General features: G+C 44.7%; 1 protein-coding gene across 1 annotated transcript; it reads left to right on the plus strand.

The window, feature by feature from the left end:
- The first annotated feature begins 182 nt into the window (after nucleotides 1-182).
- LOC111156498 (endoplasmic reticulum protein 29) lies at nucleotides 183-8,141 on the plus strand. The gene is made up of 3 exons (XM_022517437.1): nucleotides 183-517; nucleotides 5,326-5,464; nucleotides 7,275-8,141. The coding sequence occupies exons 1-3, from the start codon at nucleotides 377-379 to the stop codon at nucleotides 7,775-7,777; spliced, it is 783 nt and encodes a 260-aa protein (XP_022373145.1). The 5' UTR covers nucleotides 183-376; the 3' UTR covers nucleotides 7,778-8,141.
- Nucleotides 8,142-12,753: the final 4,612 nt, after the last annotated feature.

Genomic DNA, 12,753 nt, shown 5'->3' on the forward strand with positions numbered 1-12,753 from the left:
AGAGCGACCTAATTGCTGCAAGACGCCAAGCACGCGCTTCGAGCCTCTCCTCGCGCAGGGGAAGACGGGAAAAAGGCAGGAGGACTGGGAGCCTCGCCGAGTGCGCGTGCGCAGCAGCCTCTTTCCGCCACCCTCCACCCGCGGCCCCGCCCCCACACCCTAGGCCTGCGCGAGCTTCGCCGAGCGCGCGCGCAGGCGCGCGGCAACCCCATTTCCCCGCCCCTCACGTGGCCCCTCCCTCTCATCCTAGGACAGCGCGAGCCTCCCAGGTTGTACACGTGCGCGCAGCCGAGCCGGCCTTACAAGTCACGTGACCCACGACTCGGCGTTTCCTCCACTACAGCCTTCCTAGCTCCTACTGCCAGATTCCGGCGTTATGGCTGCCCGCATTCCCCGCGCCGCTTCTCTCTCCCCACTGTTTCCCCTTCTGTTCCTCCTGCTCCTCTCCGCTCCGCATGGCGGCAGCGGCCTGCACACCAAGGGCGCCCTTCCCCTGGATACAGTCACTTTCTACAAGGTAACGGGGGTGGGGGAATTGCGCAGGTGCTGCCTGAGCGCCCAGGGGAGCTGGCAGAAGGTGGTCTGTAGCGACGATCCCAGGGCTTCCCACCATCCTAAAGGGCCGGTGGACTCTGGCCCGGGACCATCCTGCGACCATGGGGCACACACAAGCCAGGGTCCCCGCGCACGCTTGTCTTTGCAGTATTTGTACTTCCTCTTTGGTAAAAGAGCTGCAGAAATGCAATCCAGGGAACTTGCTGCCCCTTACCCGCACCCAGTGGGGAGAAGGCGGTGCCGGGCAAGATCCAATCCTCGAGTCCCAAGTGGGAGGCCTGGAGGGCGGTGAGAGGCGGACGCGAAGTGCTCCCGGCTGTGGTGGGGCGGGGGTAGTGAGGGAGGTGGTTGGAAAGCCCGCTTCTTAACTGGCGTTTCTGCGCCCCTCCTCCCTTGGAGGGAGCAGGGAGTGCACCCTGCTTTGCAATACGCAAACAATGTCCAGAGATCCTGTGTCTTGCTGAAAAGTGCAAGCGTTAAGAATAAGGGAACTCTGTAGGGAATATCTTGGGCCTGGGAACAAAATGAATAAAATCGGGTCAAGACGTGGAAGGATTCCCCTGGGTAAGTGGACGTTGGAAATGTTGAAGGCTGAATGCAGTCCCAGCTCCCTCCTCTGGCACCTGTCTTCACCCACTGGCAGCTTTCAACTTCGCCTACGAGATGGGCAAACTAAGCACTGAGAGAGAACCCATTCGTTTTATTTTCTTAATTTGTACCCATTGCTGGGAAGTGAAACCAAAAAGTGGAATTCTAAATCTGTCTCAAGCGGTTGAACTCTTTCTATTCTCAAAAGGTTTCCTTGTCCTGGAATTGGCATCTGTGGTTTATTCAAATATTTGAAAGTGTAGGTATGGCTGATTGGTTGTCAGGCACACCCCACAGCACCCTATGCTTTTAGGGTCTTTATTGAAAAAATGACACCCCAGCCCCCAAAAGGGGGAATGGGGTAACATCACAGACCAAGCGTGACGTAGAGGGAAACTTTGCACTGTTGGTGCCTCTCAGTTTTTATTGGTATCACCCTGGACTCGTCTGTCATTACAGTAATCTTGCAGGTCTTACTGTTCAGCCTTTCCTGACCATTCCCCCTTTTGTTCCCTCAGCTCCAGCCATATAGGCCTTCTGTCCTTTGAATACTCCTAGCTCATCTCACTGACATGGGCCCTTTGCACTGGCAGTTCCTTCTGACTAGAACATTCTTTGCCCAATCTTTGAAAGGCTGGTTGCTTCTTATCATTCAGGCTTAGGCTAAATATTACTTACCTTCTCAGAGTCCTTCCTTGACTTCGTTTTCCCCTTGTCTGTTTTATCTCTCCCACACTAGAATATGAAGAACTGCCTTGTCTATTTTGTTCACTGATCATCTGCACGACCTTCTGTTACATAGAAGATACTCAATAATAATTTATTGAATGAATGAACAGATATCTTCTCCAGTCCCTTTCTAGATCCTCTTCCATCACTACTGAACAGAACGAGAGCCACCTGGTGATACATCCAGGGGCCTTGTTCTGTGCTTTTGTCTTTCAGCAAATTCCAGTGTCTTGTTTTGTTTCTTACCCTTCACCATCACTAGAAGTAAGAGACCCTGCCTGCTTTTTTTTACTGCTGTGTTCATGTAGAGTGGTGTCTAGCTCATGATAGGTACCTTTTTATTCAATGAATGAATGAATGATGAAATCATCTTCATCTTGAGAAAGCAAGTTACCTAAATATAGTTGATTCCTTAAGTATAAAGAAAGGAAACAGATTTCTAAAGCGATTAAGAGGTACAGGCTAATTAATGAAAAGGAAAAAATCCACTGTGCAGATGGTGTGCCATTCAAAACCATTCTGCTGATGGCCTGTAATGGCAGAATAAAAGATGGAGGCCTCTCAGTTCTGTTTCAGGGTTAGACCACCATATAATTATTAATTATTCCATAATACAAATGTAGGCTCTTTGAGGATAGGGTTCCTGTGTTGTACTTTTAAAATATTTTCCCCCAGACATATGTAGCATCTGCTGCCATAGCCTACCCTAGTTGTGTTCGTCTATCAAGTATTTTCAGAGCATCTGCTACATGCCAGGCACTCTTGGGTAATAGGGATAGAGCGGACAACAAGTCAGACCAGGTCCTTGTACTCATAGTGTATGTTCTAGTGGAGAGGACAGAAAACAAATACGCAGATAAAAATTTTAGTGAGTGATTATTGCTGTGAAGAAAGCACAGGAGGGTAATGTGATAGAGGAGGGCGAAATAAAGGAGTGCTAGGATGGTATGAGTGGAGGATGCCTCTCCATTGTGGGTGGGGGGACATTCAAACTGAGCTTTGAATGATTGACATCCATGGAAGGAGCTGGGGCAAGTGTATTCCAGCCAACAGAGACAGCAAATGAAAAGGCCCTAAGTGGAAATGAGTTTGTGGAACTGAAATAAGGACAGTCAGGGCAGAGGGATGTGATCTGGTTTATATTTTAAGTCTTACCTGTGGGGCACCTGGGTGGCTCAGTCAGTTAAGCGTCTGCCTTTGGCTCAGGTCACGATCCTGAGGTCCTGGGATCCAGCCCCACATAGGGCTTTCTGCTCAGCGGGGAGCCTGCTTCTCCCTCGCCGCACCCCCCCCCCAGTCGTGTTCTCCCTCTCTCTTTCTCAAATAAATAAAACCTTTATTTTAGAGATAAATTAGATAAAAAGCACAAATGGGGGAGCGGGAGAGGGAAAAGCAGGCTCCCTGCTGAGTAGGTTCCTGATGTGGGGCTCAATCCCAGCTCAGATCATGACCTGAACTGAAGGCAGATGCTTAACTAACTGAGCCACCCAGATGCCCCGATAAATAAAATCTTAAAAAAAAAAAATTCTTACCTGCTTTTAGGCCCCCAGAGCTCAGATTTTGGGGGTCAGTGATCACTTAAAAGATTACCTGTCCTGGGGTGCCTGGGTGGCTCAGTGGGTGGCTCTTTCTTCAGCTCAGGTCATGATCCCAGGGTCCTGGGATCGAGCCCAGTGTTGGGCTCTCTGCTCAGCAGGGAGCCTGCTTCCCCCTCTCTCTCTGCCTGCCTCTCTGCCTCTCTGCCTACCTGTGATCTCTGTCAAATAAATAAGTAAATAAAATCTTTAAAAAAAAAAAAAAATTGCTTGTCCTGATAGCTTCTCCTCCTTTCCTTGTGTCCCTAGACAGTGTTAAATATTTTTTAAAAGCTAAAACCCAATAGACATCAACGCACAGTGAGCAACAAAGACTAACAAAAACTGGAATGATGTCAGCTTGACTTAATTATGATAGTGATTGCCTATGATGAAAAATGGGCAAGAAGTGATCACTTTGATTAGAAAAGCAAAAAGTTGGGGTGCCTGGGTGGCTCAGGGGGTTAAAGCCTCTGCCTTCGGCTAGGGTCATGATCCCAGGGTCCTGGGATCGAGCCCCACATCGGGTTCTCTGCTCAGCAGGGAGCCTGCTTCCCTTCCTCTCTGTCTGCCTGCCTCTCTGCCTACTTGTGATCTCTGTCTGTCAAATAAATAAATAAAATCTTAAAAAAAAAAAAAGCAAAAAGTTATAGGAGAAGAGGGCAGTTGTTAGACTAAAGCTGTGCATTGGGAGAAACCATCAAAACAAAGATCTTGGGGAGTCCTCTAAAACTTAATCATAGAATTACTATACAACCCAGCATTTCCACTCCTAGGTTTATACCCAAAAGAAATGAAAACAGGCGTGCAAACATTTGTAGGCAAATGTTTGTAACAGTGCTATTTACAAATAGCCAAAAGGTGGGATCAGCCCAAATGTCCCATCACATGATGAACAAATAAATAAAATGTGGCATATCCATATAGTGGAATATTATTTGCCTACAAAAAGGAATGAAATACTGAGACATGCTACAGCATGGGTGAATCTTGAACGCGTGATCCTGAGTGAAAGAAGCGAGGTACCAAAGGCTACATATTGTAGGATTCCATCAGAGTAGACATCATAGAGACAAAAAGCAGATAAGTGATTGCCAGGGGCTGGGGAGGGAAGGAAGAATGGGAAGTGACTGCTTAAAATGTGTATGGATATGTGATTCTTTTTCAGGGTATGAAAATGTTCTGGAATCGGTATTAATGATCATTGCACAGTATTATTAATGGACTAAATTTCACTGTATTGTACACTTTAAAATGGTAAATGTTGTGTGATGAGGATTTTACCACAATTGAAATAAAGGTCTTGACTTTGACAGTTTGGGACCTGGAGACCTAGACAAAGGGAGCGGTGGTCAGGGAGGGGACGTTGTCCTAAGTCTGCCTCTCAGCAACTTTCTGTGAACCCTGAAACTGCAGAGTTGAACCTCTTGGCTCCCTAGCCAAAACACCTCCATGGGTGCCAACCTCTTTACAGATGGTTGGTTGGTTGGTTTTTGTCAGATTTCTGGTTCATTGTTTACTGAGAAAGGCCCTCTGGGATGATGGGCATGCCATGGGGCCAATGTAGTGTTTTCTGAGGGTTCCCTTAATCTTACTGGAAGAGAAGGCCTTAATACGTCTGCAGCTTTGTTTATTCTAAGCAGGGTTGTAAATGTCTTTGATTATTGTGAACCAGTACCTAATGGGGTACCCAATACCAATAAAATGTTAAATGATTCAGTGGGTCAATGAATGAATGAATGAGTATTAGTGTGTGAGCACTTACCTCCCTTGCAGGCATGGTTTCCACTCTGTTTCTTAAACAGGGGTCCCTTGTGAAAGGGAATTAGCCCCAAAGGTCCCTGGAATCCTGGACTTGCTCAGCTCTCTATGCCCTCAGGTCATTCCCAAAAGCAAGTTCGTCTTGGTGAAGTTCGACACCCAGTACCCCTACGGTGAGAAACAGGATGAGTTCAAGCGTCTGGCTGAAAACTCGGCCTCCAGCGATGATCTTTTGGTGGCAGAGGTGGGGATCTCAGGTATGGACAAGTCCAAACCCGACTGTGGAGGGCAGAAGGGGAGGAAGCTAGGAATCATTTCCCTCCTTGTAGGTGGGATACCCAACACCGTTCTGTCTAAGCCACGCAGGAGTGTAAGTGAAGTCATGGCCTCCTGGTGACAGGCTTAGCTTGAGCAGATCTGATACCACAGAACCTCAGTTCATCCTTGCAGGTGCCCAAGGGAAAGGGATCCCCCATCCTTCACCCTCCACCCCACACTAACATGAAACTTACTGTGAGAATCTGGAGCTCTCCTTGCAGGGGACTGTGGTCAGAGGAGGAGGTATTACGGTTCCTAGGGTCCCCATAGTCACATCTCCACCTTCTTTTCAGCTGTTTTTTATGAAAACGATTGGATTGTGGCTTTAACTCAAATCCGTCAGAGCTACCACTAAATCAAGGACTGTTCTCAACTGCAGTGACCACTCTAATAATGATAGTTGCCAACACGTGGTGGTTGACAGTGCACTTTACTTCTTCCCTTGAACGCTGCCTAAAACGTGAGGCACACGTTCTCCGTGTTTATACTTGAGGAAAACTGAAGCTCAAGGAACTAAGCGGCCCACCCAGAACGCCACCTCAGTATTTATTCTCAAGTCCATTGGGTTCTTCCCTCTCTCCGCTTCCTTCCAGCAGGGATGCCCCGGTTCCCTGGCTAGCTTGAGAGTCTGATCCTGGGCAGAGATAGTTCCCACACTTTTCCAGGGCAGTCAGTCAGTTCTGACTCAGCCGCACATCCACTCCCTTGGGCATTTTTAGAAAAAGAAGAATAGCCGCTGACATTATCAAACATGTACCGTGGGCCAGGCAACTGTGCCAAGTGTTATCCATGTGTCTTATCCTTGTGACAACTCTAGGAAGAAAGTACTATGACCCCTGTGCTTCATGCTGAGAGTACCTTGCTCAAGACCGTACAGTCTGAAGTGGTAGAATGAGGATTTGAGCCTACACTTCTATACTACTATCCTGTAATAGGCGGCCTTGGCCCTTACTTTTTGGCCGGGTATAAGAAACCTGCTGTCACAGCATTAGTCCTTGGAACTGCTACTGGTTGTTAGGAAGTACATAGCAAATGCCACATATTGCACTGAACTCGCCAGGTCAAGTGCACTTATCTCCTCACGGGGTCCTCCTAAACACCTCACATGTGGTAGAGATGCTGCCTGTTACTTACCACATGTTGCCCTTGCTCACTAAGCTCCAGCCAGAACGGCCTTTGCAAGCCTTCAGTCCCCCCAGCTTATTCCTGCCTCAGAGCTTTGGCTCTTTCAGTCCTTCCTACCTGAGACATTCTTCCCAGATTATCACGTGTCTGGCTCCTTGAAACTTCCAATCCTTGAGCTCATGTCATCTCCACAGAAAGGCCTTCCATGACCACCCAGAGTAGGCCTTCTTACCTACTGTCACATCACTCCATTTTATTTTTATCTTTTTGTTACTAATCAGGTATGTTTGTTTACCATCTCTCTTCTTACCCTTAAAAGAATATAAGCTCCTTGAGGTCAGAGAAGTTGTAAACTCTTAATCATAACTAGATCTGTAGTACTCAGAACAGAACCTGGCACGTAGTGGACTAGAATAAACATTCAGAAGAGTTCCCATTTTTCATATGAGGAAAGTGAAGTTCCGAGAGGTTAAATGACCTGATAATGCCACATGTCTGGGAAGCAGCAGAAGAGGGATGTCTACACAACCAGAATCCTTGCTGTCAGCTCAGATAGGCCTCACAGCCATCTCCTGCCCTGCATTCCTCGTGGTCTTGCTCCTCATACCTGATTTCTGTTCACAGATTATGGTGATAAGCTGAATATGGAGCTGAGTGAGAAATACAAGCTGGACAAAGAGAACTACCCGGTCTTCTACCTCTTTCGGGATGGGGACTTTGAGAACCCAGTCCTGTATAGTGGGGCTGTGAAGGTTGGAGCCATCCAGCGCTGGCTGAAGGGGCAAGGAGTCTACCTAGGTATGCCTGGTTGCCTGCCTACTTATGATGCCCTTGCTGGGGAGTTCATCAGGGCCTCAGGCGTGGAGGCCCGCCGGGCCCTCTTGAAGCAGGGGCAGGACAACCTTGCAAATGTGAAGGAGACTGAGAAGAAGTGGGCTGAGCAGTACCTGAAGATCATGGGGAAGGTCTTAGACCAAGGTGAGGACTTCCCAGCGTCAGAAATGACCCGGATCACCAAGCTGATTGAGAAGAACAAGATGAGTGATGGGAAGAAGGAAGAGCTCCAGAAGAGCTTAAACATCTTGACTGCTTTCCAGAAGAAGGGGGCCGAAAAGGAGGAGCTGTAAAAAGGCACTCCGGGTTTTTCAGGGGTTGGTGGGGGTGGGGAGGGGAGAGTTACCTGCCGGCTGAGAGACCTGGGATATAAGAGTGGTGGTTAAAGTGGTACTAAGCCAGAGATCTGAGCATGCCCAGACACTGAAGCTGATATGACCGTGCTTGGGACATACCTATAGCCAGTCTTTGTATAACCAGAGCACTTACCAGATGGCTTGTGAAATTCCCCCTCAGAAGGAGTTGGTGCTATAAAGAGAAGTGTACTGCCCAGGTCCTTGACAGGTGTTATTCTGACCCAATTAAAGTTTCTGTGTTTTGGTTAAAAGGACCTGAAGCCATTCAGTTTTCTTTCACGAATTATACTTTGGCCTGTGACCTGCTTTCGCCTTTGAATTTATTTTTTAATCTGAGCTGGTATGGACTCCACTCTACCAGGGTAATTGACTATCCTTGTAACACTGTAGAAACTGGTCCCAGCTCAAGGTCTGCCTTTATTACTTTCCACTGGTGTTCAAACTCCAGTGGACTGATTGTGGGTGGCAAAATGCATTGTCCTTTTTCTGGTCCTTAAAAGTGGAATGGCAGCATTTTTTTTTTAAGATTTTATTTATTTATTTGACAGCACAAACAGGGAGCAACAGGCAGAGAGGGAGAAGCAGGCTACCCGCTGAGCAGGGAGCCCAATGTGGGGCTCAGTCCCAGGACCCCAGGATCACAACCTGAGCCAAGGCAGACACCTATGTGATTGAGCCACCCAGGCACCTGTGGAATGGCAACATTAAGGGAGCTCAATGTAATCATTTTCCATACTCCATAAAAAAACATAGAGTAGGGGTACCTGGGTGGCTCAGTTGGTTAAGTGGCTGCCTTCGGCTCAGGTCATGATTCCAGGGTCTTGGGATGGAGCCCCGCATTGGGCTCCCTGCTCAGCAGAGAGCCTGATTCTCTCTCTCCCTCTGCCTGCTGCTCTGCTTACTTGTGCTATCTCTCTGTCAAATAAATAAAATCTCTTAAAAAAAAGAAAAATACATAGAGCAAATTCTTAGTTTTATTGATAAAATCAGATTTTTTTTTTTTTTAGTTGGATTTAGATAGCTAAATGATACAATTTGGTCTGATTTGAAAGGTTTTTTAAAAAGGGATTGTTTTCCATCTAAGCTACTTTGCCACTGTCAGTAAATACCAATATTAAAGAAGCAGAGTGGGAGACCGTTGTACTAACTGAAATCTGTTTTCAGGAGCGATGGGCAATTACCTGTAATGATAAGGTTCTTGATAACCTTCACTTTTCATATTTAAGAACTTGGAAATACCAAAGTGCAGCTTCAGAAATATTTATTATTACAGCCACAAAAAGAAACTGTAGTTGAACAGAGTTAGCAAGTCAAACCTTAACTTGTGTTCCTCCATTTCAGCCAGATTGGTAAATTCACTGAAAACAAAAACAATTGTGGTAGCTTAGGCTCACAGTTCAACTAAGTAAAAGGTTCAGGGGCACCTGGGTATGTCAGTAGGTTGAGCGTCTGACTCTGGATTTCAGCTCAGGTCATGATCTCAGGGTCATGGGATGGAGCCCCGTGTTGGGTTCTGTGCTCAGGGTGGAGTCTGCTTTGAGATTCTCTCTCTCTCTGCCTCTTCCCCCGCCAATAGATAAAAAAAAAATTAAAAAAAAAAAAAAAAAAAAAAAAGATGTTCAGACCTAAACTCCTGCCGGTAACCAGCATAAGTACTCTCAACATTTAAGAAAAGGATGTAACTGTATATATTTATTTCCCCTACTCATTATGAAAAATTTGGAAGATCTTTCTGGATGCTTCTCACTGATACACTTGCTTTAGCTGTTGTAGTTTTTTCTCATCTGTATAAAACAGATTCACTTCCAAAGAACTAAGCATTCACTGTCGTAATGGGAAATACAGTAAGACAAATGGCAAGTAGGGAAAGAACTCTTCAAACTACGTGCATCCACAGTCCCTTAATGTGATCCTGTCAGCTGGGAAAGAAATGGTGGCAGCACATCAGTGGGTACTTAATTGGATGAGTCCAGGCCGATTATTATTATTTATAAGCCTAGGGTCTTGAAGAGCCATTGGGCAGGGCTAGAGTATCCTATCAGAGGCTCTTCATAGCAAGTATTTTTCATTAAAGATGGGCCCTCTAAACTCTAGAGTCTGAAGTGGTTTGCATAAGCCACATAAAATTAAATCTTCCCTGACACTTAGGTTAAATAGATTCCTTCCCTCTTCTTCCTCTAATTAAATAATACTGTGGCTCAGGTGCTGCTAATCAGACTATGAGGAAGGCTATGGACTGGCTTCCCAGAATCAAACAAATACAGTTTCTAGGGAATCTGTAGATAACCCAAAGCAAATGAGACCCTGGATCCAAGATGAAGAACCTCATTCTGAGGAACTTCTAAGTTACCTAAAATAATCCTTAGCAATTGGTGCCACCAAAAAAAGTTGCATCAGAATTAATTCAGGAAAGATTGATTGTCAATAAATAAGGCAGAGACTGGGAACATGAATATAGTCATCAAGACTACTAAGAATGTGAGATGGTGAGTTGGGGGTGGTCTAGATTTCAACTCGCTTCATCAATGCTTTAGAGTTTGAATCTTCCCTAATCCTTACCTTGCTAGGTAGTCTTAGGTGATAGCCTTACCTTCAGTAACTCCTTTTCTCATATGTGAAATAGTACCTTGTCAGGGACCCACTTTTACTGGGATATGTGGAAGCTGGAGGTTGCAAGAGAGTGCTGTGCTTCTGTGTATAAACTGGTAAATAGGTACCCCATAATTTTTATAAGCATTTGGCTAATGGTTGCTTACCCTTCTACTTGTTACTATGAAATACATATCTGCATCAAGGCAGTGACAGCATCCAAAAATGGAACAGAGTATAAACCTGAAGATTTTGAGGAAGATTAAAAATGGCATTTGAGCTGCCGACTCTTGGTTTTGGCACAGGTTGTGATCTCGGGGTCGAGATCGAGCCCCACATCAGGCTCACGCTCGGCAGGGAGTCAACTTGGGATTCTCTCTCCCTCCCTGTTTCTCCTCTGTGCACATGCACACACACACACTGTAATAAATCTTAAAAAAAAAAAAAAAAAAAGGTATTGAGGTATATCAAAGTACCCATCTTTTGTTAACGGAAAAAGAATGATGGGATGGAGTCCCAGGCAGAAACCGACTTCTCAGGGCCCATACAAAGGCATTTAATAGTATAGGACAGAAGGGAAACTAGGAGCTCCTCCTTCCACCGTATTGTCAGTGTGTGATCTCAGCCTGTGGATCTGAGTACTCTTGGGTTAATCATATCATCAGTCTGCCTGAAATCCTCCAGCAACTTCCCACTACATTTAGAAAGCTCCTTCCTTCCCCGTCTATAAAGTCCTGATTGCGCGCGCGCTCTCTCTCTCTCTCTTTCTCTCTCTCTCTCTCTCTCACACACACACACACACAGAGCCATTTACTTCCCCCTTTCCACTCCTTTAAGCCCAGACACTTGAGCCCTTTTTTGTCAGTCACTGGAACATGCCCAGTAGTTCCTACCGTGAGGCCTCTGCACTTGGGTTCCTTTCTCAGTTGCTGACGATCAGGTCAGATGACACTGCTTGTGGACCCTGGTTATCATGCACCCTAAAACGGACTTACAAACTAATGTTTATTTTTGCTCTCTCTTCCCACACCTGGGCCACTAACTAGGATGTGTGCTCTTATTTACTACAGAGTCTAAAGTGTAAAGAAGCATCCAATGCATGTATGTTGAATTCATGAATGCTAGCATGTGAGGTACTACTTTTTTTTTTTTTTTTTGAGGTACTACTTTTAAAAAGACTAGTCCCTGGGGCTAATAATACATTATATGTTTATAAAAAAAAATTTTTTTTTAAAAAGGGTAAAAAAAAAAAAAAAAGACTAGTGGCCTTGGGATAAAACTTTTAAATTCATAAATACTACAATTTTGCCAAGGAATATAACACTCAGTACAAAATCGAGATGAATTACCTCATTTAAAAGGTGTGGCTTCTATGAATCCAAACAGAAATGACCCAGGCAGAAATTCCAACTTAAAATGGAAGAGTTTATGTAAATCAACCCATCTAGGGGCGCCTGGTTGGCTCAGTGGCTCAGATTAAGCCTCTGCCTTCAGCTCAGGTCATGATCTCAGGGTCCTGGGATCGAGCCCCACATCAGGCTCTCTGCTCAGCGGGGAGCCTGCTTCCCCCCTCTCTCTGCCTGTCTCTCTGCCTGCTTGTGATCTCTGTCTGTCAAATAAATAAATTTTAAAAATCTAAAAAAAAAAATAAAAACCCATCTAATTTAATTGGCTACGTACGTTTCACTAAGTTCTGAAGGAAGAATATATATACTTCCCATATTAATAAATGATATCAAATAAGTAGGAAGAGTTTCAATAACAAGGCCATAGATACATTGAAACCCCTTTTTATATTAAAAGTTTAAATGAAAGACAAATCCAGGTTGAACATAGTGATTGCAAAATATAATGCAATTTTGAACAATTAAAATTATGAAAATATACAAAATTGATGGGCAACACAGCTAGGTATTTGTACATTTTCCATTATGTGAAGAACACTAAAAATTTCTATATGCTTTTATCCACATCAGATAAATGATTTAAACCAAATGTTTGCTTTGGAGAATCTTAACTTAGGATCTCAGTAGTATAAAAAGCAGTAATTTTTCAGTCTGTAAACAGTAGTCGTGTTTTTCTTTCTTTTTTTTTTTTTAAATATCAATTTACCACACAAAAACAAACACAACAACAACAACAAAAAAAAAACCCACACAAACCAAAAACAGCAGCAGCAGCAATGGGTTATTTGGGAATTCTCTTCAAATACCAATGACATACAATTGCTGGAGGGTGCTTTTTACTCATGTAAATATATATATATATATATATATATATATATATATATATACATATATGTGTATATATATATATGTATTATT

The sequence above is a fragment of the Enhydra lutris genome, unplaced genomic scaffold, assembly GCF_002288905.1.
Source record: "Enhydra lutris kenyoni isolate GAN:26980312 unplaced genomic scaffold, ASM228890v2 scaffoldscaffold46, whole genome shotgun sequence".
Taxonomy (NCBI): Eukaryota; Metazoa; Chordata; class Mammalia; order Carnivora; family Mustelidae; genus Enhydra; species Enhydra lutris.

Bases quoted from the DNA above. Each gene is read 5' to 3' on its own strand.
- LOC111156498 (XM_022517437.1), top strand. From the start codon at position 377: ATGGCTGCCCGCATTCCCCGCGCCGCTTCTCTCTCCCCACTGTTTCCC. The intron at 518-5,325 runs GTAACGGGGGTG...CTATGCCCTCAG, and splicing joins ATACAGTCACTTTCTACAAG to GTCATTCCCAAAAGCAAGTT. The intron at 5,465-7,274 runs GTATGGACAAGT...TTCTGTTCACAG, and splicing joins GGCAGAGGTGGGGATCTCAG to ATTATGGTGATAAGCTGAAT.